Source organism: Tenrec ecaudatus, chromosome 15 (genome assembly GCF_050624435.1).
Source record: "Tenrec ecaudatus isolate mTenEca1 chromosome 15, mTenEca1.hap1, whole genome shotgun sequence".
Lineage (NCBI taxonomy): Eukaryota > Metazoa > Chordata > Mammalia > Afrosoricida > Tenrecidae > Tenrec > Tenrec ecaudatus.
Genome location: NC_134544.1, coordinates 23,036,056 through 23,059,603, shown reverse-complemented (window position 1 = coordinate 23,059,603; position 23,548 = coordinate 23,036,056). Strand labels below are relative to the sequence as shown.

General features: G+C 40.1%; 1 protein-coding gene across 1 annotated transcript in view; it reads left to right on the top strand.

The window, feature by feature from the left end:
* Window positions 1-23,548, top strand: part of DCC (DCC netrin 1 receptor) — an 824,140-nt gene that overhangs the window by 726,828 nt on the left and 73,764 nt on the right. The window contains exons 22-23 of the mRNA XM_075533227.1: window positions 10,971-11,133; window positions 21,799-22,025. Coding sequence (XP_075389342.1) covers window positions 10,971-11,133; window positions 21,799-22,025 — 390 coding nt within the window. The remainder of the gene's footprint in view (window positions 1-10,970; window positions 11,134-21,798; window positions 22,026-23,548) is intronic.

The following is a 23,548-nucleotide window of genomic DNA, read 5'->3' as shown; positions in this document are numbered from 1 at the left end:
AGTTCATGGAAAAAGTCCATGATCTCATCATTCATGTTTCCATGAACTTTTTGAAGCGTCTGTACATCTGTTGGCTTTGAAGATGGCAAGATGAAGCTCATAGCGGTAAGTGTGTGGATGAAGGTCAGTGTGGCTGCGGCCTTCTGGGAGCTTGTTCTCAGCTCTGCTAGAACAGAAAGTTTACGGTGATTGATACCAACTAACTTAAAAAAATACCCATCTATACACATGAAATCCCTTTTATGGTTTTTAATTATTGTTTTCTTGCTACTGTTGTTGGTGTTTGCAAATTATTTTTAGTTATTCCAAAAGGAAAGATGAAAACCTGCATAGCCACCATCAAAATGAATTTATCAAGTATTCAAAATACAACTTGGTATGTTGATAGGTCTCTGTTTCATCAAATGCTTCTTCACCATTCCTTCTTTTTCCCACTTTGATATAACCACAATCCTATATGCAGTACTTACTACCTATGTATGCATATCCCTAAGCAGTATATTATTTTAAATGTTTATAATTTATATATAGTTTCATAATATACTTGTCCCGTTGTGGCTCGGTTTTCTCTTAATTTTGTTTTAGAGATCTATCTCTGTATTTACAAATAGCGTTCACACACTTGTCTATGCTGTTGTACAGTGTTCTAGTTTATGAATGTTATATGATTTATTTATTGCACCATTATAGCTGGTTTTCATGAGGAATTTTATTACTAAACACATAAATATCCATTTGGTTGGTGTTCTGTGAAAAATTCATAAGTCAAAATTGCCATCTACAAGTGGCTTGCTGAGCATGAAATTAGAAGATGGGAGTGTGTTACATAATTATTTCCTATCATAGGGCTATCATAATCTAATGCATCCATTTCCCCGATGAAAGGAAGTATATCATTGGAGTGAAACCGATGTTCAAGACGAAGTTGACAATCCCTTCTCCCCTGAGCAGTGGAAGAATCAGGGATATCGTTTCACCTGTAAACTTGTCCAGTAGCCAGGCATACTTTCTCCTGCCTTTTACTTAAACCAAGACCGCCAAAGTTTCCAGATTGAAGCATAAATAGAGTCCAATCAAGTATTTTCAAGACTATAGATCTGGGTACTCTCTCCAGTTTGCCCAGGTATTCACACTTCCTAATGTCGGTTACATGGCCCCCATTTCCACATTCACTCCACATGACTCCTATCTATAAGTATTTGAGTTTGAGGCTTCTCTTGTAGCTAGTGTCTTTTACTGACAGACACTAGTCTTCAATATGCATAAGAGGCTGAGGATACTGGGAAGAGAGGAGGGATGTGTTAAGACTGAGAACAGAACTAGTCCAAATGCCAAAAGGAATTAGTGTAGATAATGGTCACTCACTGCCATCTAGTCCATTCAGATTCAGAGTGACCGTTCAGGATGGGTAGAACTGTCTATGTGACTTTCTAAGATCGTAACTCTTTACAGATGTAGAAAGTTCTGTCTTTCTCCAGTGGAGCAACTGGTGGTTTCAACAAACCAGTGAGTAACCACTACACCACCAGTGCTCCTAGATAATGGTATTTCCCTTCTTTAACCATTACAGATTTACAGATGTCATTAAATTGTTCTCACATCCAGTTTTTTCTTAAACCCAGTGATTTGAAAACATATTTACATAGCCAACCAACCAGAAAACCCAATTCACTGCCATAGAGTATATTAGGACATATAAGGCAGACCTTTTCTTTAGGGTTTTCAGGCAACTATAAATCTTTATAGTAGCAGAAAACCTTGTCTTTCTCCTGTAGAGCAGCTGGTGGGTTTGAACTGCTGACCTAGCTCAATGCTTATTCCACAGTGTCACAAGGACCCCTTATGTATTCAACCATAAACCCTCACTGTGCTCAGGCAATTTGTTATAAGTTATGGGTACAGACTCAAAGCTAGACCACCAAGAAGTAATAAACCAAGAGAAAATTACCCCTATTGAAAAGTCAGAGAAATTCACTCCTGGAAGATGAAAAAGGGTGAGAAAAATCTAAGGAATGTGAGGGAGGTAGCTGTTAAATTATTGTTTAAAATTATTATTACTTTTAGTTATTATTTTACCATTAGTTAGAGCAGATCTGGGTAGAGCAAATGGTGAAACAGATGGATGGCACCCAAAAGTTGTAGGTACAAGTCCCCCACAAAGGAAGAAAGACTGGTGGCCTTCCTGCGTTTAGGTAACATTCTGTAAACATCAGGCAAATGAACCGCAGGACGAACATTTTACTCTGACACCCATGGGCTTGCCAAGAGTCTTGGTTTGGTGATTTGGAGTTTGGGAGAAGTTTGGAAGCTGTCCTGGTGGCACCCTGGTTAAAGTGCTTTGCTGATAACCCAAAAGTCAGTGGTTTCCACACACCTGCTGGAAAAGAATTATAGTGTTGGAAATCCAGAGGGGCAGTTTTGTTCTGTCCTGTGGGATCAGCAGGAGTCAGAATCAAGTGTACACCAGTAGGCTTGGTTTGGCTAAAATTTAGCTAAGTTTGGAGTCCTTCTGGGAGGCTAACTTTGTCCCCTTTAAAATCACCCAACAGAGCTGATTTTCAAATGCTAGTTCAACAGTGAGTTTGAAATTAGGATGAATCTCTAGCCAAGAACAGGACTATCAATACTGGTAAAAAGTACTAGTATTTGAAGACAGCATGCCAGAGCATTAAAGGGGGATTTGTCATGGATAATTGAGAAACATTCATTATCCCTGTGTGGTTTTCTGGCCCTACTGAGCAGTGGTTATGTGTGCTAAAGGTGAAGCGAGTGTCAATCACATACTCCGAATGATTTACTCCCTTAAACTGCAAGTCCAAAGGCTGACCATCTTGGATGAGTTTACTGGATCTAGCAACTAAAAGTACAGGATGTTCAGTACAATGCCAGTTATTGCTAACTGCCTAAGAATGATGGCACAGGATTCCCATTTCGATGTACACCTATATCTTGATGTACATAAGTACAGGCAATTTGAAATATTTCAAGTTTAAGTGCCTGCTGTACTTTCAGTTGCTGAATCTGGCCACCTTGTTGTTGATCAGGTTTAAAAGGTAGGTGTTGATTCTTTGAACTGCCTTTGCAAAATAATACTGGAATTTTCTGGTTGAAAGACATGGTGGCCCTATTGGATGTCAACCGAGAAGTCAACAGGAACTTTTATTTTTGGAGAATCAGAGATAGGCATGATGTCATTGTGAGCAATGAGTGCCAGGTTTCTATCAAGAAACGTGTCCCTAGGAACTGAAAGAGTTGTAATTGAGCTAGACCTCATGTCCAAGGGAAAGCCATGAAGGTTCAATAGATGGCTGGCACTCAGTGGCTGTGAAACAATTTGTCGGCATTGCTTTTACCCATTTCCCACATTACTTCATGATGTTTGGGGAGTTTTATACCAAATGAGTGGAATGAACGAGGCACCTGAGATACCTCTACCATCTCTACTGAGATAACCATGTGTGACACACAACTTGACAGATTACGTTAATTGGTAGCCTCAGAAACACGTGAATGGTGGAACAAACTTCAATCTGTTCCCTGTTCTGTTTGCCAGCACATAAAAGGCAAACAGTATGCAATGTAATTCTACGCTGCGATACTACAAGCAAATTGATAAAGGCATCAGAAGGAAAATCCCAGCTTCCTAAATAGAAGTCTGCTAATGCATCCTGCTTTGGAAGCGGGGGGTGGGGGTGGGGGTGGGGGAGGGGGCGGGGTGGGTGCTCTATTTTCCATTTAGATGTGCAAGTGAGGTCACTGCCTCAGGGAAAACCCCACCCCTGCAGCAGAAGGATATTTTGAAACCAACCTTCGAACTTGGGATCCCATGCAAGTGTTATACATCTCCCTGTAGAGTGACAGAATTACAGAGATTTCCCATCTTTACTTCTTGCTGGGGTCATCCTTGAAAGAATTGTAGATAATTATGTAATGAAATAATGGCTCATTGTCAGGATCCTCAAGCCAGTTGCAAATACATTTTGACCTCGCTAATCATTTATTTTCTCTTACAGCATGCCACTCTTTTACAAATGCACCCTTGTAATTTAAATAAAGACAAACAAAGCTATAGTTCATGTTTATGCTTGTAGTTGGAAGCCCTTAATTAAATTGTGGAAACTGAAGAAGCATCTAAATTATTTTCTTATGACAGGTAGAATCAAAGCTAATATGTGGTGATATGGTAGTATTTTTATTTTATGATGCATTCAGTTTAAATTTTTTATTAGGGTTTACATTCTTAAGTAAGGAAATCTTTAACATCTGAAAATGAGACTCTGTACTTTATATTAGTTTTAATGACAACAACTATGAAAATTACTTCAATATAATACTATTTCTCTCATTAGAGAAGACAAAATGCCAATTTCTTCTTGTTGGTAATCGTGTCTATAATATACTAGTTTAGCAAGTTTGGTTAAAACATCTATCAACTCTTGAAATTGTTCTTTCTTTGACCTCAGCCTTTTTAAACTAAATTAAATTTGAAAGGTTGGGGCACTTGGCCATAATCTTAGAAATGAAAATATAGAGACCACTGACTAAATTTTGTGAATATTCACAATGGTATTAGGTGTCTGGCAAACCTAGTTTGCAGTCTCGGTGTGAAAGAAAAGATCACGGTTTGCCCTCTAGTTTTGAAAGCTTTGTTTTATTTTTCCATCAGTCCAAAAGCATAACACATAATCAAAAAGTCTACATGAAGCTTTTCCCATTTGGGCATAAAATAAATATTCTAAGATTGGTAAGTTAATTTCCAGTACCTTTGTAACAAAAACACTACAATTGGATGAATTTTAAAAACAGGATTTTATTGTCTCCAAGTTTGGGAGGCTGAATCCAAATTCAGCATGTTAGTGAGGCCAGGCTTCATCCTCTATATTCAAAGAACATTATTTGACTCTTCTCGCTTCTGGTAGCCCTCGGCATCTCTTGACAATTTTTGGTTTGTGGATAGGTGTTCTCGTGACGTGTGTGTGTGTGTGTGTGTGTGTGTGTGCCTGAGTCTCTTCTGCACTTCATTTAAGCGGGATTCCAGAAGGATAAGCTTTAAGATCACACAGGTGTGAATTCATTAATATGCAAAAGCAATCCCCTGTTCCATATTTGCAAATTCAGGAATTAGGAACTTCTCTTTTTGTCAGGGGACATAGTCACCCATAATAGTAATCACTAGACCATATTCAGTGCTACTCAGCTGAGATCTTAACACCAAACTGATGGTCTCAGAATACAATTTGACAGCCATGTTCCAGATCTAGAGGTAACTGAGGTGGTCCAGAATTCCGGGTTCTAGTCAAAGGAATGGGGATTCTGTGCTTATGTCCCTAACCACTCATTATCTTTCCCAAAGGATCCAAGGGTCTTAGAATGATTCCAAATTCCAACTTCTAAACTGCGTTTGCATGCATTAGTACTGCGTAACCTTCATCAAGTCAGTCATATAAACTCATTGGCTCTCAGTTTTTCATTGGAATATAGAAAATGTTCAGTTACACCATCAGTGTTAAGGAGTTCTCAATCAAGGTGTGAATCCTCTTTCTTCATAGTGGAACATTGTCCTTGAGCACTGTGGGATGTTTAGCAGCATTCTTGGCTTCTTGATGCCAGGAGTACCTCCCTTTCCCCAAGTTGTGATAAACAAAGATGTCTCCAAATAATGCTAACTACTAAGAAGAATGGGAGGGGTGTTCTTTCCAGTTGAGAGCCCTGAACTAATTTACGATTTTGCGATGGTTATTCCAAGGTGCACAATCATAAACATTTCTGAGACAAAAAGTGGTCCATTGTCAAAGAAACCTTTAGACACTGGTTTGACCACTCATTTCTCTGCCAGGTCCTCTCCTCTTGTCAGACTGGAGCATTTCTTAGAATCTTAATCCAAAGAAAGCTACTCTCCTCACTCAATACTCTTGAGATCAATGAGCTCATCTACTTCTAGGACTTCAAATTCCATCAAAATGTCAATACCACAAATCTGTATGCCTAGCATACTATAGCTCTTCCTCAACATGTATCACAGGATTTCAACCCTTTTCTGTTAGAAATTGACGTTTTCATCTTCCCTGCCTGAGCCTGCCTTTTCATCCTCTCCCTCACATCAAACCTACTTCTGAAGCCTGAACCTCACTCTTCGTTTATTTCCCTCTTGCACCCCATTTCCAGCCCATAATGGGGGTTCTTTGCTTCCAAACTGTCTGCTTCTCCAACTGTCCACTTTGCCTCCTTGAAGTTACCATCGATCTCAGAGCAAGTTCTCATGGCCCGTCACCTAGACAAGCTAACTGGTCTCTCTGCTTCTCCCACCCAAGCCTCTCCGAACGACAAGTAGAAAGGCTTTGTTAAAATAAGTCACTTCCCTCCTGAAGACCTTTCCATGGCTGCGGTTTTCTATGGATACAACCCCCTCAGTCCTGAAGGTGTCCTACCCAGCTCTACATGGCGCCGGCTCGGTCTCTCTTTTCAGCTTCATTTTATATCATTCTCCATTTTACCCTCATGGTTCCAGACACGTGCATGCTTTCAGCCCCTCTACTGCTCCAGCTCTTTCCGTCTTCTGTTCCCTTGCAAAAGAGCACGAGCCAAGTCCTAAAAATATGTCACATCTCTGCTTAAAAGCCATTTTCATAATGAACTGTTTTTGACATATGTCTTCCAATGACTCTCTCCCCATGACCTTATGCTACATTTCAAATGAACCCTTTTGCCTTTCTCCTTAGTGAAAATTACAATAATAATTTTATATGTATTTGCTTCATGGTTTGTTTAATATTTGTCTTTTACACTAGATGATAAGCTTTATGAGGGCAAGGATCATGCCTCTAATGACCACAATGTCACATTACCATCACCCTACTTCAATACATATTTATAGAGTAATTGAATGCATTCTCTACCATCGCTTCCTGGCCCCTCCTGATAATTCACAGGTCACATTAGCATATTTAACGTTCTGAGTTTTGAGGAAATAAATCTGTTCTCTAATTTAATTGACCAAGGACCTCCCTTCACTCCCATAACATGGATAAATGTCTCCTTTCAGGGAGCATGTGCTAGATTATCCAGAGATCTCTTCCAGCCGATTGACCGACAGCACCCAGCATCAGAGGGAAATGCTGTGAAACATTCAATGTCGTATGAATTTCCGTTTGAATGCAAAGGCTAGTGAAATTCAAGGTTAAGGTCAAGGTCAAAACCCCAAATTAACTGTCATTAAGCCAATTCAGGTTCATAGCAATCAGCAATCCTATTGGGTAGAGTAGAAATAAGTCTTTGGGTTTCAAGCCTGTAAATCCTCACTGGAATTAAAACCTCCTCTTTCTTCCAAAGAACAGATGGTGAGTTCAAACCTACTGACCTTGTGATAAGCAGCGCAACCCTCCAGGGCTCCTATGCTGAGCTCCAAACAGAAAGTAAAATTCACTGGTATTTGATTCCATTCTGATTTGTAGTCCTATAGGACAGGGTAGAACTGCCTCTGTGGGTTTAGGAGACTACAATTCTTAAATGGGAATCTAAAGCCAGTCTTCCCCCAAGGAGTAGCTGGTGGCTTTGAACTGCTGACCTTGTACAAGAAGCCCAACACACTCGATGTTTTAATAAAGAAGGAAGTTATTAAAGAGACCTCTATCATAGGAGAGATGTTTAATTCTCAACTGCATTGTTTCATCTGCTCTGTTTCTTTCCTCGGCAGTGAAATGGTCATTCAAATGTTCAGGTTGTCACCTGTTTATTGAGATTATGCAGTTATTGGGGAACTCTTCATGGTAAAGAGTCAAGATCCAAAAATAGGAGCCAGGACTTCTGGAGACAATACCCATTTTTGTTTTGTTTTTTTCCCTGGTCAATTGATCAGCAGAATTTTTATAAAGATATGACGTGATTAGAAACATATTTTTTAAAGTCTACCATGTATTATAAAAAATGATATTGTTTCACCAAGCCAATGTCTGATCTTTACTAAGTGTTCAGGTGACTACGTTAAATATATTCACATTTATAATAAATTTAGCAGAAAAGGGATGGAAGCTTTTACTTTGCTTAGGCAGCATGAAGTGGATGGAATGTTCATTTAATTAAAAAAATAAGATTCATTTCTCACTCATTTTAGTGAAACGGATCTTTTTTCTGGGTTACTCAGATGCACAATAAAACCACCACTAAACAAGGCATTAAGAAACAGGTGCATTCTGGTGGTTTAATTTTTTTCTTCAGATTGGAAAAATCACCTAAGGATGAAATATAATGCACCACATCAAGATGTTTATCTTGTGCCAACCCTGCATTGGGGCTGGTGGTCTACGCAGCTCATACATCATCTCATGAAATAATCACAGTGCCCTGAATGTGGGAAGTTATTCTAGCTTTACAGATCAGTTACATCTAGATTTAATAATGCGCAGGCAGTAAATCATGGGATGAGATTTCAAATGCACACCATGGCATGGCACCAGACGACTTCTGCACTGAAACCCCATAGTTTGCAAATGTCAACTTGACCCTTCTGAAATCAGGGTGCCATTGATGGTCCTACTCTAGATGGGTGAACTCTGGAAGTTCTCAAAAATCGGAGCCAGCTTTGATGTGTCCGAATCTGAAGACACATGACTTCCCCTACTGCCTCTTCTCTGGCAGATGTTCTGATTATTTAGCTTTTGCCTGGAGATTCAAAAACTAATGACAGATTTTGATACGAAGTTTAAAACTAATGGCAATTTGTAGGAGGCAGTCACAAAGTCCTCGAATCAAGGATGTGTCACCGGAGTCTTCCTAAGCTCTAATTCTCCCCGGCAAATGGCGTCAGTGGCAGCTCCCTAATGCGCAGCAGAGTCCAGTCATTATTTCTGAATTGAAACATCGTGTTGTCCTACGTAGAAAGCAAGAAATGAGAAGAAATTTGAAAAATTTGCCCTTGCCAGGCTTCCTAAACTTCATAAGGTGCACTGCTCGGTATGACTGTAAGTTTGTCAGAAGGATGAACTACGTAGTTCAATTTAAGCGACACTAATAAACATCCACCCAACTCCCAACTCTCTCACGTGTAAGCTCTCACATAAAAGGTTAACTTATTTGAATATATTAATTTATTAAGCAAAGAAAGGGCATGCTATGATACTTTTTAAAATGACTTTTAAAATAGTAAGTAAAATGATGATACCAAGGTTCTGACCTTTCATTCCTACCCCATTCCTTTCTAGTCAATGTAAAGATTATTCAAGGAAGTCTTATTTCTTTCATTGATAGTAAGCATTCTCTTAAAAGTTCTGAGGCCTCTCCACTCCACCCCACCCCACCGCCCAGAGATTCAAGTTATATCAGTAATGCTCTTTATCTTTTCAACATTAATGATTCAGCAAAAATGTGCTTTTTAAAATGCAGTGACAAGTAAACAGCATTTCTACCTTGAGACAAGAACAAGGTCACTCTATGCACTTGTGAGAAGAGTCTGCTATCTCCTGAAAGATTCCTAAAAATATTGTAGTTTGGAAGTCTTCAGTGGAAGAACCCCAAGTATTATCATCTAGGCAAGATTTCATTTTTCAAGATTCAAGTTTTCAGAATAAGAATCTTGTAAATGCTTGCTCTGTATCAGGTACCGAAACGTTTGCAATGCACATATTCCCTCTACTGCTGACAATAGCTGTATGCAATCAATATCATTTCCATTGTATGGACAAAGCCATTGAGGCTCCCATGGCCTCAATATTTCCTCAGGTGACAGAAACTAATACAGGCTCTTAAATAAATAAAATTCAATCTTATGCCAAGGAAAACATTCAAACTCATCTCTCTCCACTACTTTCTAAAATAATTTCTGAGAACAATTAATAGCTAGCATTGTCTTCTTTTAAGTTTGTTGCTTGTCATAGAATACATGACAGAGAAGAGAGGATTCCTAATGAATTACTCACTGAGGATGTGAAGGGAGCTATTTAAAATGTCATTAGCCTTTCTTGTTTACATAAGCGATTTATCAAAATGTTCTCCTATTTTTTATTCTATTGTTTCTACTCTTAGTGACTATTGCAACAGAGAAAATGTGTGTATCAAGGCTTTCAGGCATTATTTGGAATCCAATGACTGCTTTTAACCCCGTCAGGAGTTGAGAATTATACGTGCTTCCATGAGACACTTCCTTAAGAGAAAGGGAATACATTTGTATTTGATATCAAATAGTCTGTCTTAAATGGCATTTTCTCATAAACCACAGCCTTCTCTGATTCTTGTCATATCAGAATTCTGATGGGACAAAGTGTCAGTCCTCTTGTCTTCTTCTTCTCATTACTAAATATAATTGCTTAGTTCTTTTACTTTTTTATTTGCATTTAAGACACACTTCACCTACTATGACATCCAACTTTTAGAAGTCTGCAATTCATATACCTCCAGCTCCATTGGAAAAGGCATACAACCACCTTCACTGTTAAATTCCATCTTTATCATCCCCAAAGAACTATCAAATACATTTGTTATTGCTACCCATGCCCTCCAGCCCCCATTCCCTGGAAGCCAGAAATCTAGTTCCATCTCTCTAGATTTGCTGATGCCAGACAATTCATATGTACAGGATCATAAAATGTGTGGCCTCATGTTTGGCTTCTTTGACTAAGTTTAGTGCTCCAAAAGTTCATCCATGTTGTAGCATGTTTTAGTATTTGTTCGTTTTTCTGTGGGGAATGGTATTCGATTACACGGATATACCACATTCATTAATCCATTCAACAGTTGATAGACATTTGATTCATTTCTATTTGGGGGTCATGATCATTAACACTGCTATGAACGTTGATTTACAATTGTTTCTTTGAGCCTCGGTTTTAATTGCTCTGGGGGAAAGTTCTTCAGTTCTTGCCTCTCCTTTTAAGTGTAGGTATCATGACAAGATGCTTCCCATGCCTAGAAGAGCTTGGTAAACACTGGGATGCCACATCTTCCTAACCCGGATCTCTGTTTCCCTGCCTTTCCCCCAGAGCCACCCATTGGGCAGATGCACCCACCACATGGCAGCGTGACTCCGCAGAAGAGCAGCAACCTGCTGGTGACCCTCGTCGTCACGGTGGGCATCCTCACAGTGCTCCTGGTGGTGGTTGTGGCTGTGATTTGCACCCGACGCTCTTCGGCCCAACAGAGAAAGTAGGTAACAGTTGGCTCCCAAAGAGAGAGGAGGAGTTGTTTTTAACCAATGACTTTGTTTTGAGTTATATGTTGTAAGTGTCCTCCTTCTGAGCTCTCGCCATTCATAGCATGTTCTTCAGCTCCTGACCCTGACCAAACCATGCCCTCTGTCCATCCCCAGTCTGTAACCTAAGGGGAAGACGGCCAGGCTTGCAGATTCATTCATAGAGGCCCCACGAGACCCACTCTGCATATCTCTTTGCTTTCCCTTCTCAGGGACAGAGTCTTCCTTGTGAATAAGGACAGGCATTCTTTAATAACCCTTGGAGAATGGACTCTAACACATGGCCCGCTTACAACCTGGTCTACAATCAGATTGGAGATGGATATTTTCCCAATAATATTTATGTATCTCTTTGACCCCAAAGGTCTGTAAGCACATAATCAATACTTGTTAGCTGAATGGCTGAATGTGAAGTATGAAACGTAACACAGTTACACCATGATGGGCTGTTTAGTTTGGAGGAATTCGTTAGGAAAAAAGATTCCAGAAACCCAAGGGTCCAAAACTTCCAACTTGGGGTTAATACTAAGAAATTAAAAGCTACAGCTCAGGCCCACACAAAGCATGAGGCACCAAAAGAACAAGTCTGTGGTAGAAAAGTGGCTTTTATTCATAGCCGGCATCTAAGCCTGGGGTTGTTCAGTTCACACCCACCACAGTCATCTCTTCAGCATTCACTCTCTCGCCAGCCCTATACAAATTGCACCTGATATGTCTCCTTCAGGTGCCTTCTCCCTTTCAGAATGGATTGGCTAGAATAGGTTTTCTGCTTTGATTTTATTTTTCTTTTGCCTCAGGCACAGTGCTGGCTCTGCCAGCCTGAGGCACGGCTCGTAGGTGGCTGGTTTGAAAACTGTATACTACATATATTGCTAGAGAAACTTCCAGCAAATCATTTTCCCTTCTTCTCTGGCTAATACCTCAGCCTTTCCTTCTTTCTTTTTAAAAGCCCTATACCTGTATTTGTTCATCCCTCGGCTTGCCTTTGTACTCTGCATCGGCGTGTTTGTTAAGCAACAGGACAAGGGAAAGATGAACATATTGGAGATATTGCCAGAAGAGAGAAGATTCAATCTGTGTGTTTAATTTATTGCTACTGCAGCGTGAATCTTGTATCTGCTACCTTTAGGAGGCTGAAGTATTTTGATGTTCGTGATTGCTGGTGTTCTGGTCTATTGTGCTCAAATGAGAAATCTGGTGGAATGAACTCCACAGTGCCCAGTGTAAGCAATTTGTGTGGTCATAATCACCTACCTAGCTTCCAAGCTCCTAGAAGCTTAGTAAGGCTCCAGGGAAACAGAAATGGCATTGCTAATGGCACTGAACCCTTTCCTTACCCAGCATTCCCAGGGGAGGAGACCAGTAAACCTGCAATGGTGGTGCATCAAGAAACTAGACTTTCCTTAAGTCAATCTGAGAAGGAGTCCCATGAATAGACAAGAGGGCACTAACCCCAATTGCCTATCTCATCATTTGTTTATGAATATCAATACTTTCCATTAACTATATTTAATTCACTAAACCATCTCTGGTGCATTCATTTACCTTCCATCACCAAGACAATGCTCGTGAGTCTTACTGATCCCTGAACTACATTCCTAGACATATTTTTTCCCCATGAAGATATGCTGGCCATGAGCCAAGTGGGCGTGGGTCTGATATTGAGAAATTCTAAAATTGCCTTTAACCTAACCCTAAGCACTTTGGTGAGAACCTGAAAGTTGGATTTCGGTAGGGTAGAGTAGAAGGTGAGCCCTGGGGGCAACTTGTTTTTGGAATTCAGGAATGAATGAAAGCAAAAGGGATTCTATGCAAGACTACAAACTCCAGAGAAGTCCATTTACAGGTCAGAAGCTCTTGCCAATTTGGCCTTTCCTATGAAATCTCTAAAGTTTCAAAATATTCACCTGGCGTGCTTTCGTGAATTTTGTTTCAGTCAATTTTCTTCAGACGGATACAGTAGCACTCATAGTAGTCCCTCTTTATACATTAGCAAAAAAGAAGGATTTTTAAAAAGGTTAAGATTATATCTGACATTTTATTTTTCTCCACTTCCTTGAGGTCTCTCCCCTACCCCCGTCAGCACCACCACCACTGAACTCCTTAGTATAAAGTGAGGAATTCAGGCGCAAGTAAAATCAATTCCAATCTGAAACAGAAATATTGCCCTCGACAAGGCTCTCAGAAAATGGTGGTTTAATGTGATTAATAATTCAAAGTAGGAACCATATCCACGGGCTTCTTCAATAGCTCTTTGTCTGACAGTGTGAGAGAACATAGAATTTTATTTGTTTTTTACTAAGAGACATCTAATATCCAAATGCATTGAAGATACTTTTATGAGGCTAGTTTTAGTAATATCTGCAAATTTCCATCTATAAATTTTATTCCAAAACCTATTTTGAGCCTGGGTGTTGCTGTTGGGTACGAGTCAGACAAATAACTACAAGGTAGGTGGTTCAAACCCACCGCCTCTCTGTGGGAGAAAGGTGAAGCTGTCTGCAGCCATAAACATGTCCACACTCAGAAACCCTGCACAGGGATCAGGAATGGACTGATGGCAGTCCCTGGTTTAGGATGATTTATAAATGTAGCTTCAAAAAGCTCATTATCATTTAATTCCGTCCATTTTTGAAGTGCAGTTCATATGTAGATGTGAACTGACTCAACAGAAATGACTGTTAAATCAATTCAAACTCAAGGAGATCCTATAGGAGAGAGTAGCACTACCCCAGACAAATCCCAAGGCAGTCATCTTTACAGAAGCAAACTGCTACACTTTCTCCTGCAGAGTAGCTAATGAGTTTAAACTATTGATCCTTGTGGTTAACAATCAAGTGCTTAAGCACAGCTCTGCCAGTAAATAACATTGCAGAGGAGAATAGTTTATACATATAATATACTATATATATACATGAACATTTTAAAACTTCTCTGCAGAGTAAAACCTATTTTTACATTGACTTACTCATACACACACAAGCAGACAATTAATACATTTGTTATATATATATGTGTGTATGATGATGTGTATGTGACTATATGTCCTATGTGTCATATACATACATACACACATTTATATGACACAGTGGGTTATTGCATGTTGTGCTACTAACCACAGTGCCAAGAGTTCAAGCCCACAAGCTGAGAAAGATGGTTAATAAATACAGAAGGCTAACTGAAGGAAACTTGGTGCCTTAAATGCTGCTGGTAAAACTGTTAAATCTCTCATGGATTACCATAAGAACAACAAATCTATCTTGCAAAAAATACAGCTGGAATATTCTCAGAAATAAGGCTGGCAAGACTCCTTCTCACATCCTTTGGACATATCACCAGGAGGAAGCAGTCCCTGGAGAGAGCCCCGCTGCTTGGTGACATAGAGAGTCCGTGACAGAGGAAGGCCCTCAACAAGCAGACTGACACAGTAGCTACAGTCATCAACCGAAACATCCAATGACTGTGAGGCTGCATAGGACTGAGTAGTGCTTGGTCTCCTGTACGTAGGGTTACTATGAGACAGAACTTGCTCAATGACACCAAGCACAACACGATTGCAGTAGAGTGTAATAACAAAGAAACTTGAGATTTTATGTAAGCTTAAATTGCTTTTTATTTATGGGTTTCTAAAGTAATAACATTTCCTGGCTAGAATACAAATCAGATGGTATGAGGATTTGGAATTTATTCATAAATACTATGTATGTCTTGAAATATCTACTGGATAGCAGCAGAAAATGGTCATCCATAGCCTTACGCAAACTGACATGCTCAGAATTTAAGTTCTAATGAAGCTGCTAATTAAAGGGTTGTTAATTTCAGTGCACTCAGAGGTTCCTTGGAAGAAAAGCTTGGAGATCTATTGAAAAACCTTATGGAGCACAGATCTCTGATACAAATGAAACTATTTATCATGAGCAAGCATCAACTACACCAACTTGAAACCTTCGTATACCTATGATTGGATTGACTGTTCTATACACACTCAGATCTTGGGCACACCCCCATCTGACCACTATAATTATTGTAGAACTCATCATATGTCAATCTCCTATAAAGAACAACAATCATATTAGGAACATATTGTGCTTAATGTAGTGGCAATTAGTCATTTCAACAGAACAGAAAGGTACTATATCATTTGAAAATCAAGAAATGTATATATCAAGGTTTTATCTTTTTACTGTGCTTATTCAATCTGTATACTGAGCCAAAACTTCAAGAAGCTGTAGTTTAAATATTATTAGGATTGGGGGAAGACCCATTGATTGTCTGTGATATGCAGGTGATACATCCTTACTTGCTGAGCTTGAAGAAAACTTAAAGCCCTCGCTGCTAATGATAAAGAACTACCACCTTCAGTATAGACTACACTTCGACAGAAGACAAGACTCAGTGATACTCAGTTGATGCTAACTCATAGTGACCCTCTGAGTTTCTGGGGCTCTAACTCCATAGGAGAGTAGAAAGCTCTTTCTCCTGGTCAGGAGCATGTGATTTCAAACCTTGCAGCTGGCAGCCCAACATGTAACCATTACACCAACCGGGATCCTATTGGATCACACTTCAACATGAAAAAAATAAATAGCCTCACAACTGGTCAAATAAGCAACACCATGATAATTGGATAAAAGTTTGCAGTTCTCAAGAATTTTATTTTACTTGGATCTATAATCAACACTCTAGGAAACAGTAGGCAAGAATCAAATGACACTGCATTGGGGAAAATTGCTTAAGACTTCTTTAAAATAAAAGATGTCAGTTTGAACATTAAATTATGCTTAACCCAAGCTGCTTTGAAAGCCCCAAAATGAATAAGGAAGACCAAAGCAGAACTGATGCATCCAGATTATGATGTAGTGCTGATGAACAAAATTAAATATACCATATGCTTCCAGAAGAATGTATGGTAGAAGAAGTAAGGCCTGAATGCTCACTACAAGGAAGTATAATGAGAGATCTTTGCACATACATTTTAAAAATAATTTTCTTGGGAGCTCTTACAGATATTATAACAATCCAAAATTTGATTAGATCTTGAACTCTTTGATATCAGCTCCTCTTTTTCTCCTCCCTCCCCCACCAGGAACCCTTATATTAATATAATATATATAAATATCTATATTCTTTTTCCTGTATATTACACCATCTAATGTATCTGTTCACCTACAACTCATTCCTCTTGGGTGGAGTTATACAGCCATCATTGCTATCAGTTCTCTCATTAACCACCCCCACTCCCGACCTTTCTTACCGCACCCTCAGGGAATCATTACTCTCGTTACTCTTTCTGAAGGGTTTGTCTATCTTTGAATTCATTCATGGAATGAACTTAAAAATACAGATTAACATATGCTGGTCTCACAAGATTACTGAGGTGAAACTAAGACCATAATAGTAAGGGGAGTAATATTAAAGAACTAGAGGATATTTATGTTTGCAGTTAATATGTTTCCAGGAGAGACCTAGAGAAGGAAACCATGCTTGGAAAAATAGGAGGGTTAACAAAAAAGAGGAAGACCTTCAATGAAATTAATCAACACAAGGGGCTGTCACAATGTCACAAAACCATACCTCAAACATAGCAATGATTGTTAGGATGACTCAGGACCAGGTGGCATTTCATTCTGTTCTTTATAAGGCTGCTATAATTTAGAACCAATCCAACAGCACATACTGCTAAGCATATAGTGGATGCCCAATAATTTATTGATTTATAGTATAATAACAAATCCCTGAAATGGGTGTAATAAATTTGCATCTCAATGAGCAGTTTAGTAAATTCAATGTGCCATCAAGATTAGTGCTTCCCCATTCTCTTCTCCAACATATGGTCTTAGACTCAGCTCCCCAGAGAATTAAAGCTAGTGAATATTAAATGCGTGTGTGTAAATTTATATAGAAACAATGCTCACACAGTTGTGAAAGAAGGCAAGTTCCAGGTCTATAGGTCAAATGTTAGGCTGGAGATTTCTCCTGAGTTGTGTAGCTCAGAGGCTGATGAACCCAAGATCAGTAGAAAGGCATTGGGTGTGTGGCTGCAGAGGTGAATAAATTCAATGTCAATAGGTCAGAACGAAGGCCACGGTCAATTCCAAGTATCAACAGGCAACTAGGCAGGCCTTTGGTACAAGTCCAAAGAATGGAAGATTCTTGGACTAAATGTAGAACCAGACTCATCAAAATGCCAACAAAATTTTCCACAGTGTTCATTTATATTAAAAACAGGCCACCTCTCTAAGAAAATTTCTTTCAATTGACTGGCTGCTCATAGCCAATCTTATTAATAAAGTAATTCTATTATGTTAGACGTCACCATGAGGAGTTGCTAGCTCTTAACTGCCAAATCACTAACAATCCTAAACCATCACATCCCTTAATGGGGCAAGAGAAGACATTCCCTCACAGGAGCCTGTTACGTCAGAAGCAGTGGACTGATAATGAATTGGTAAGAAGCCTTGCAAAAAATAATTCCAAGTCTACAGTGAAAATCCTTATTTTTAATTCCATACAGTCACTATGTAATCTGTGATCTGCATCATAGAAAGTAACAATTGGATTAATGCTATCTTGAGCTAAAAATCTTCCTCTAACTTCCCACCATATTCTAATTGTAATTACAATGTTTTCGTTGGAGACAAGACCTCTCAAGATTTAGTCTCCATCTTCTTGTTCAGTCTTACTACATTTTGTCCACAGAGCATAGATTTCACTCCAACAAAGTAGAAATCCCTAGTAACCCATGGGCTGATGCTCCCAATGTGTTGCTCACCTTTGTATTTCTTGTACTAAGTACATTTCTTGACATATCGTCAATGTCCCATAGATGTTTAGAGAATGGATAAATTAGTGAATACTCATGTGTAGGCAGTCCTGGGTTATGAAAGTGTAACTCATATGTAACCTATAGGTAAGAAATAACCCGTGGAAAGCCTTTTACATTAAAAATGTAAAGTTCTAACAATGGCTCATGATAACAAACAAGTCCTAATTTGAAATGGGCATGAAAAAATATTGCTATCATTTATTAAGGCAAAGAAATTTTAGTGTACCTGGATGTCTTTATTTAGTATGTCTTGTGCATAGAAAAGTAAATGATATACACCACTTGCATATTAAGAGAATCATTTGACCAACTGGCCTTAGATATGATCCATGCTTAGCTCTTCCAACTTTGACAAATTCAAATTAAATAGAGACTTAGCAAGGAGTGTTTCAAAATCCAGTGATGGAATGTATATAAGCAAATGCATAACAATGAAGTCTCTTAGAGAAGTCAAAGAAACAGCATTTGCTTGTCTGTCATTGCTGTCATTGGTGAGAGTTCATTAAGCCACAGGATCAACTAGACAGCTCAAGAAGACAAGACAAAAAGACAAATGGGTGGTGTAGAGAAAATTGGGGAAAGGATTAAAATATTCTAAGATCATACTTGTCTAAAGTAGCCAGAATAACCTTCTGAAGGAGAAACGATTGAAGTAAAATTTCAAGAACTATCCACTGGTAAGGAAATAAAATTGTGAAGTCACTCTGGGTGAAAGTGATCCATAAGAAAGTAAATAGCAGCACTGCTATCTCATCGTGTCATGGAAGCTTTGCTATGGCAGAGCAGAAAAGGAAACAACAGAGGCAGTTGGTGAGTCCCTTGCTTTGTTTTCATTGAAGAATAAGTGCATGGGGGAAGAATAGGCCTCTTATCCTTAGGCTATTTTTGGAAGCAGAAACAAAACTAAAATTCACCTGTGGGAAAATGAGGGCTCAATGGGAAGGAATTTAACATGTGAAATTTCTGTGTCTAATAGAAAAACTAACTTTTGAATCAAATGAAGCAGAAATAAATCATTCACTAGAGCCCTGCTTCCGGGTGCATAAGTATCACTGTGAACTGCCGAAGCATCAAGAGTTTCTGATTGTGCACATCAGGCCTGTGGCCTGACAATACACATCCCCACCAAATTCCCAAGCCATGCTGCTGCTTCAATGTCTACCCTTTGAGTGAAGAGCTAGTGTAGAGGATTTGGGAGTTTGCAAAGATATGACAGGGGAGTATTGGGTCACAATGGGCAGCAGCCAATCTGCCAGGGAACTAACAGATGGGTAGAAGGTCAGGGTGACAGCTGTTCCTACAAGTTTTAAAACAAATGTCAGACAGTTTAGCTAGGAGCACTTGTCGGTTTTATTACAAACCTGCTGTGAAGGAGGTGCGGGCTGTGGTGGCGTGGCCGGGGGTGGGGGGAGAGTGCTTTTCCAAGCCAAAGATTTCTCTCTTGATAAAAGACATTATAGAGAACAAATGCGGTGATGGCCATTGACATACTTTATACCCAAAAGGGAGAAAAAGTCTGTTGAGGAATCTTTAGATTCAGGGAAGGCAGTCAGATGAAGCCTTATTTTAATCAAAACCCTTCTGAAAGTGCTTAAGAATTTTATCAGGAATGCAGATTTCTTAGCTGAAGTAAGTTACAAATTATACCACCAAAAAAAAAATAAAGGTCTGTCTTAATCCAAATTTAGAAAAAAAAATGTTTTTTATTGAAGGCTCTTAGGGAAGTTTGCTGCTGAGGTCAGTTCTTTCCATTTGTTCTGGACTGGGCTCTGTCACATGGGGACACACACCATTTTGGTGAACTGAGACTGTGCTTCCTACTGGTTTCAATGACTGACTTTTCAAGCAGGGCATCACTAACCTCTCTCGTGAGGTGCTTGGGGGATGGGGGTGGGGTGGAGAGGGAGGGACCTAACTCTCCAATCTTCCAGGAAACAGCCATGCACGTAGCCATGTGCTCCATCAAAGAGGACTCCAAGGGAATGACCAAGTATGCATAGAGAAACCCAGATTCACTATATGTTTCTAATTTTAATAAGGCTTTGACAGATTTCTTGATAATGAAGTACTTATTCCTGGGGTCCTCCTGGAATGTCACACTTTGGTGTCCTGGCTTTGACAATTGTCCTTCTTTCTCGTGAGCAATCAGAGGGTGGAGGAGGCCTGGGAGTAGAAGTTCTTTTCACTTGGTAGAAAGAGTGGTAACAGGAGGAAACCGCCAAGTTGGAGAATGATGTGCAATTATTCTGTGTCACACAGGGTAATTGACCAAAATTGACCAGTTTCCTGTGGGCAGGTGAAGGGTAAGGACATAAATGGATGGTGACTAGTGAGTTCCACACAGGGAAATGACCTAGAGTCCTTTTTATCCATTTTCTACAAACTGTATGGGCCTGCTGCCAGCATGTCAGCAAAGGGCAGGTCATTTTTAGGAAAAAAATAAAGAAGAAAACACTGGGTCATTTATCTTTGGAATTATAAGGTAGATAGACAGTGTCAGATTGTGTTTCTTCTCTTCACAATCTTGCTTTAAGAAAGACCCCCCACCCCAATAAGTTAAGAAAACTTCAACAAATTACATCCCCAAACACTTCTTCATTACCTAATGCGTGTGAAGATTCTTGTTCCGCGGTTGGAAATCCAAAATCTTGTTCAGTGACTTTGTAGAGTTGACCAACTCTTTTCCAGGAGAACAGCTCATTTGAACCAGCTGGCCACCACAGAAGACCCTTAGGAGACATTGTCATAGATCTCCATTGTGAATGAGCAATTTAAGGGTGCTTCTCTGGGCTGTCCAAGATGAGATTCAAAGAGACTTTATTTTAAGAAAAATAGAAGTTCCAATTAGAGATTCACAATTATAAAACAATAGAACGGGCTTTGAAAACTACTTCTGAAAACTGTTAACTCATCCGTATTTTTTAGACTTTGGGGGCCATGACGTTCCTTGTCTCAGCTACTTAACTCTTTGTGCAGCAGTGACGGGACTTGTCTGCATTCGAGTCAAACTTCATTTCCAGAAGCAAGCGAGGACCGTGGTTGTGGACCTCTCTTGTAGTTGAGACCTAAACAGAGCATCGTCCTTCTTGAGTGGGGAGCACTTGAGCCCGCGAACTCTGAAGAAGAAAATGCTAGTGAAAGAACGTGGGCTAAATATTTAATGAGGAAGCCAGGGAAGCATATTTCTAAATTTTTCTTTCAAAAGATGGGTCTCCTTTTATTTAAATCCAGACGGGATGGATGCCAAGGCAAAAGGGGTTGATTCTTCTCCGAATGTCCTCGTGTGGCTTTTGTTTTCAAATCGGAAGCTTCCCAAGTGCACATTAAATCATCCAGCTGAGGTATAGACTTTACTCTAAGCCGCGATCTTGGTTGTTGGCATCAGTTCTGGCCTTTTTATTTCGGTGTGCCCTTTCAAAGCAACTCCTTCATTTATCTCCTGAACAGATGTTGCTGTCAGGTACCTTATGCCTGGCTCCACAGATGGGCATATGGCTCCATCTCACCCATTGTCACCTTGTGTGAATCCACAGCCAGGGAGACTGGAGTCTGGAGCTTTCTGGCAGGCCTCCGGTGCCCCTCGGGACCCAGCAGCACATCTCCTACAATGTGGGGAGGCTCCAGGGAGACGAGGAACGGCGGCCAAGACATGTCTGCCAATTCCTGGGTTTCACGGGGTTCCTCCTGGGAGTCCTTTTGTTTCCGGCCGGCTTCTCGCTGGCATTGACGGGAGTGGAAAGGAAGGGACCTTGAGGAGAGCCTTTCACATATGCCTTCTACCTTTGTTCCACAGGAAACGGGCCACTCACAGTGTGGGCAAAAGGAAGGGCAGCCAGAAAGACCTCCGGCCCCCGGATCTTTGGATCCATCATGAAGAAATGGAGATGAAAAATATTGAGAAGCCTTCAGGCCCTGATCATACAGGAAGAAACTCCCCCATTCAAAGCTGCCAAGACCTCACGCCAGTCAGCCCCAGCCAGTCTGAAACCCGACTGGGAAGCAAAAGCACCTCTCATTCAGGTACTGGTCGGCCACCGCTGTCAAGGAACGCAGCCCATCCTGAATCGCACAGGGGGGTTTTCTCTCGTTCTCACTCTGGTGGAACTATCCTTCACACTCATTTGTACCTTACTAAGGGCCATGTAAAGCACTCGGGTGGCACAATGGTTAGGAAACACTGCTAATGTAGAGGTGGGCATTTTGAGCCCACCAGGCAGCTCCCCCAGAGAAAACACTGGCCGATCTACTGCCATAAAGATTGCAGCCTTAGCAAATCCTCTGCAGCAGCTCTTCCCTTTCTTAAAGGGTCACCAGGAGTTGGAATCAGTCATAACAAGGGCCTGGCTGCTAACTGCAAGGTCTGCAGTTCGCAACCACCAGCCGCTCCTTGGAAGAAAGATGAGGCTTTCCACTCCTACGGAGAATGACAGTCTTAGACACCCACACAAACAGCTCAATCCTGTCCTATCGGGTGACGATCAGTTGGAATTGACTCATGGCCAGTGAGGCTTTGAGAGGGTGGTACAAACAGTTTAGCAGCACATGGCTCTATGACTGCAGTTCATATTCCTCCAGTCCAGAGGCTTCTTCGGAGGAAAGGGTGGCAATCTGCTTCCAAGAGCTCACAGCCTTTGAAAGTTGATGGTATGTGGTTCCCCTCTAACACCCCTGGGCTCACCATGAACTTCCATCAACCCAATGACAGATAGTGATGGTGTCATTTGTTTATCAATAGCTACATTAACCTGATATAAATATATTTGGCTAATCAATTGCATGGGCGTGACTTAGAGAGATTGTAGCTTTCGTTCTAGTCCACAGCAATAAAATAAATATCTTCATAAAGTAAGTCACATATGGTTTTGCATTCCCAGTGAACACAGTTATGTTCACATCATTCTATAGTCTATAAAGTGTGTGATCACTGTGGGAACGTTTGAAATGTCCTGAGAATGACCACAGTGTAACAGAATACAAAATGAGCACCTGCTATTGAAGAAATGGTACCTATAGACGTGTTTGATGTTGGGTTGGTGCAAACTTCACTTTGTAAAAATCTTAGTACCTGTGAAGCGCAATAAAGCAAAATGATATAAAAGAAGGCATTAGTATACATCTTTCTTCTTAATCAATGCCATTGTTTGCTTTTAATAAGCTTAAAACTTCTTGAAAGTTCTAAGAGATTAGAGGTTGGGAGACAATGAAAGACGAATTCAAAATGCATCGACTGTTTTTTTGTTGAATCTTGAACCAGTTTTAGCAAGGCAATACCACTGGAAACCATCTAGATTCTTTTTCAGTTCGCTATTTCCTAGGGGCAATTTGAAGTTGACTCTAAAATTACTGTCAACTCCTTGCTTTCGAAAATCACATCAAGGCTCTGAAGTATGAAAATATTGATTATTATATTATTCTGGCCTTATCATGGAAATCATCTTTCATCCCTATGTAATCACGCTTGATGATTGCCAGCCTAGTGTGATGTCTATCTGAAGGCTGTATTGATTTGTCAAGTACCAACAAGAAAGCCTACTTCATAATGG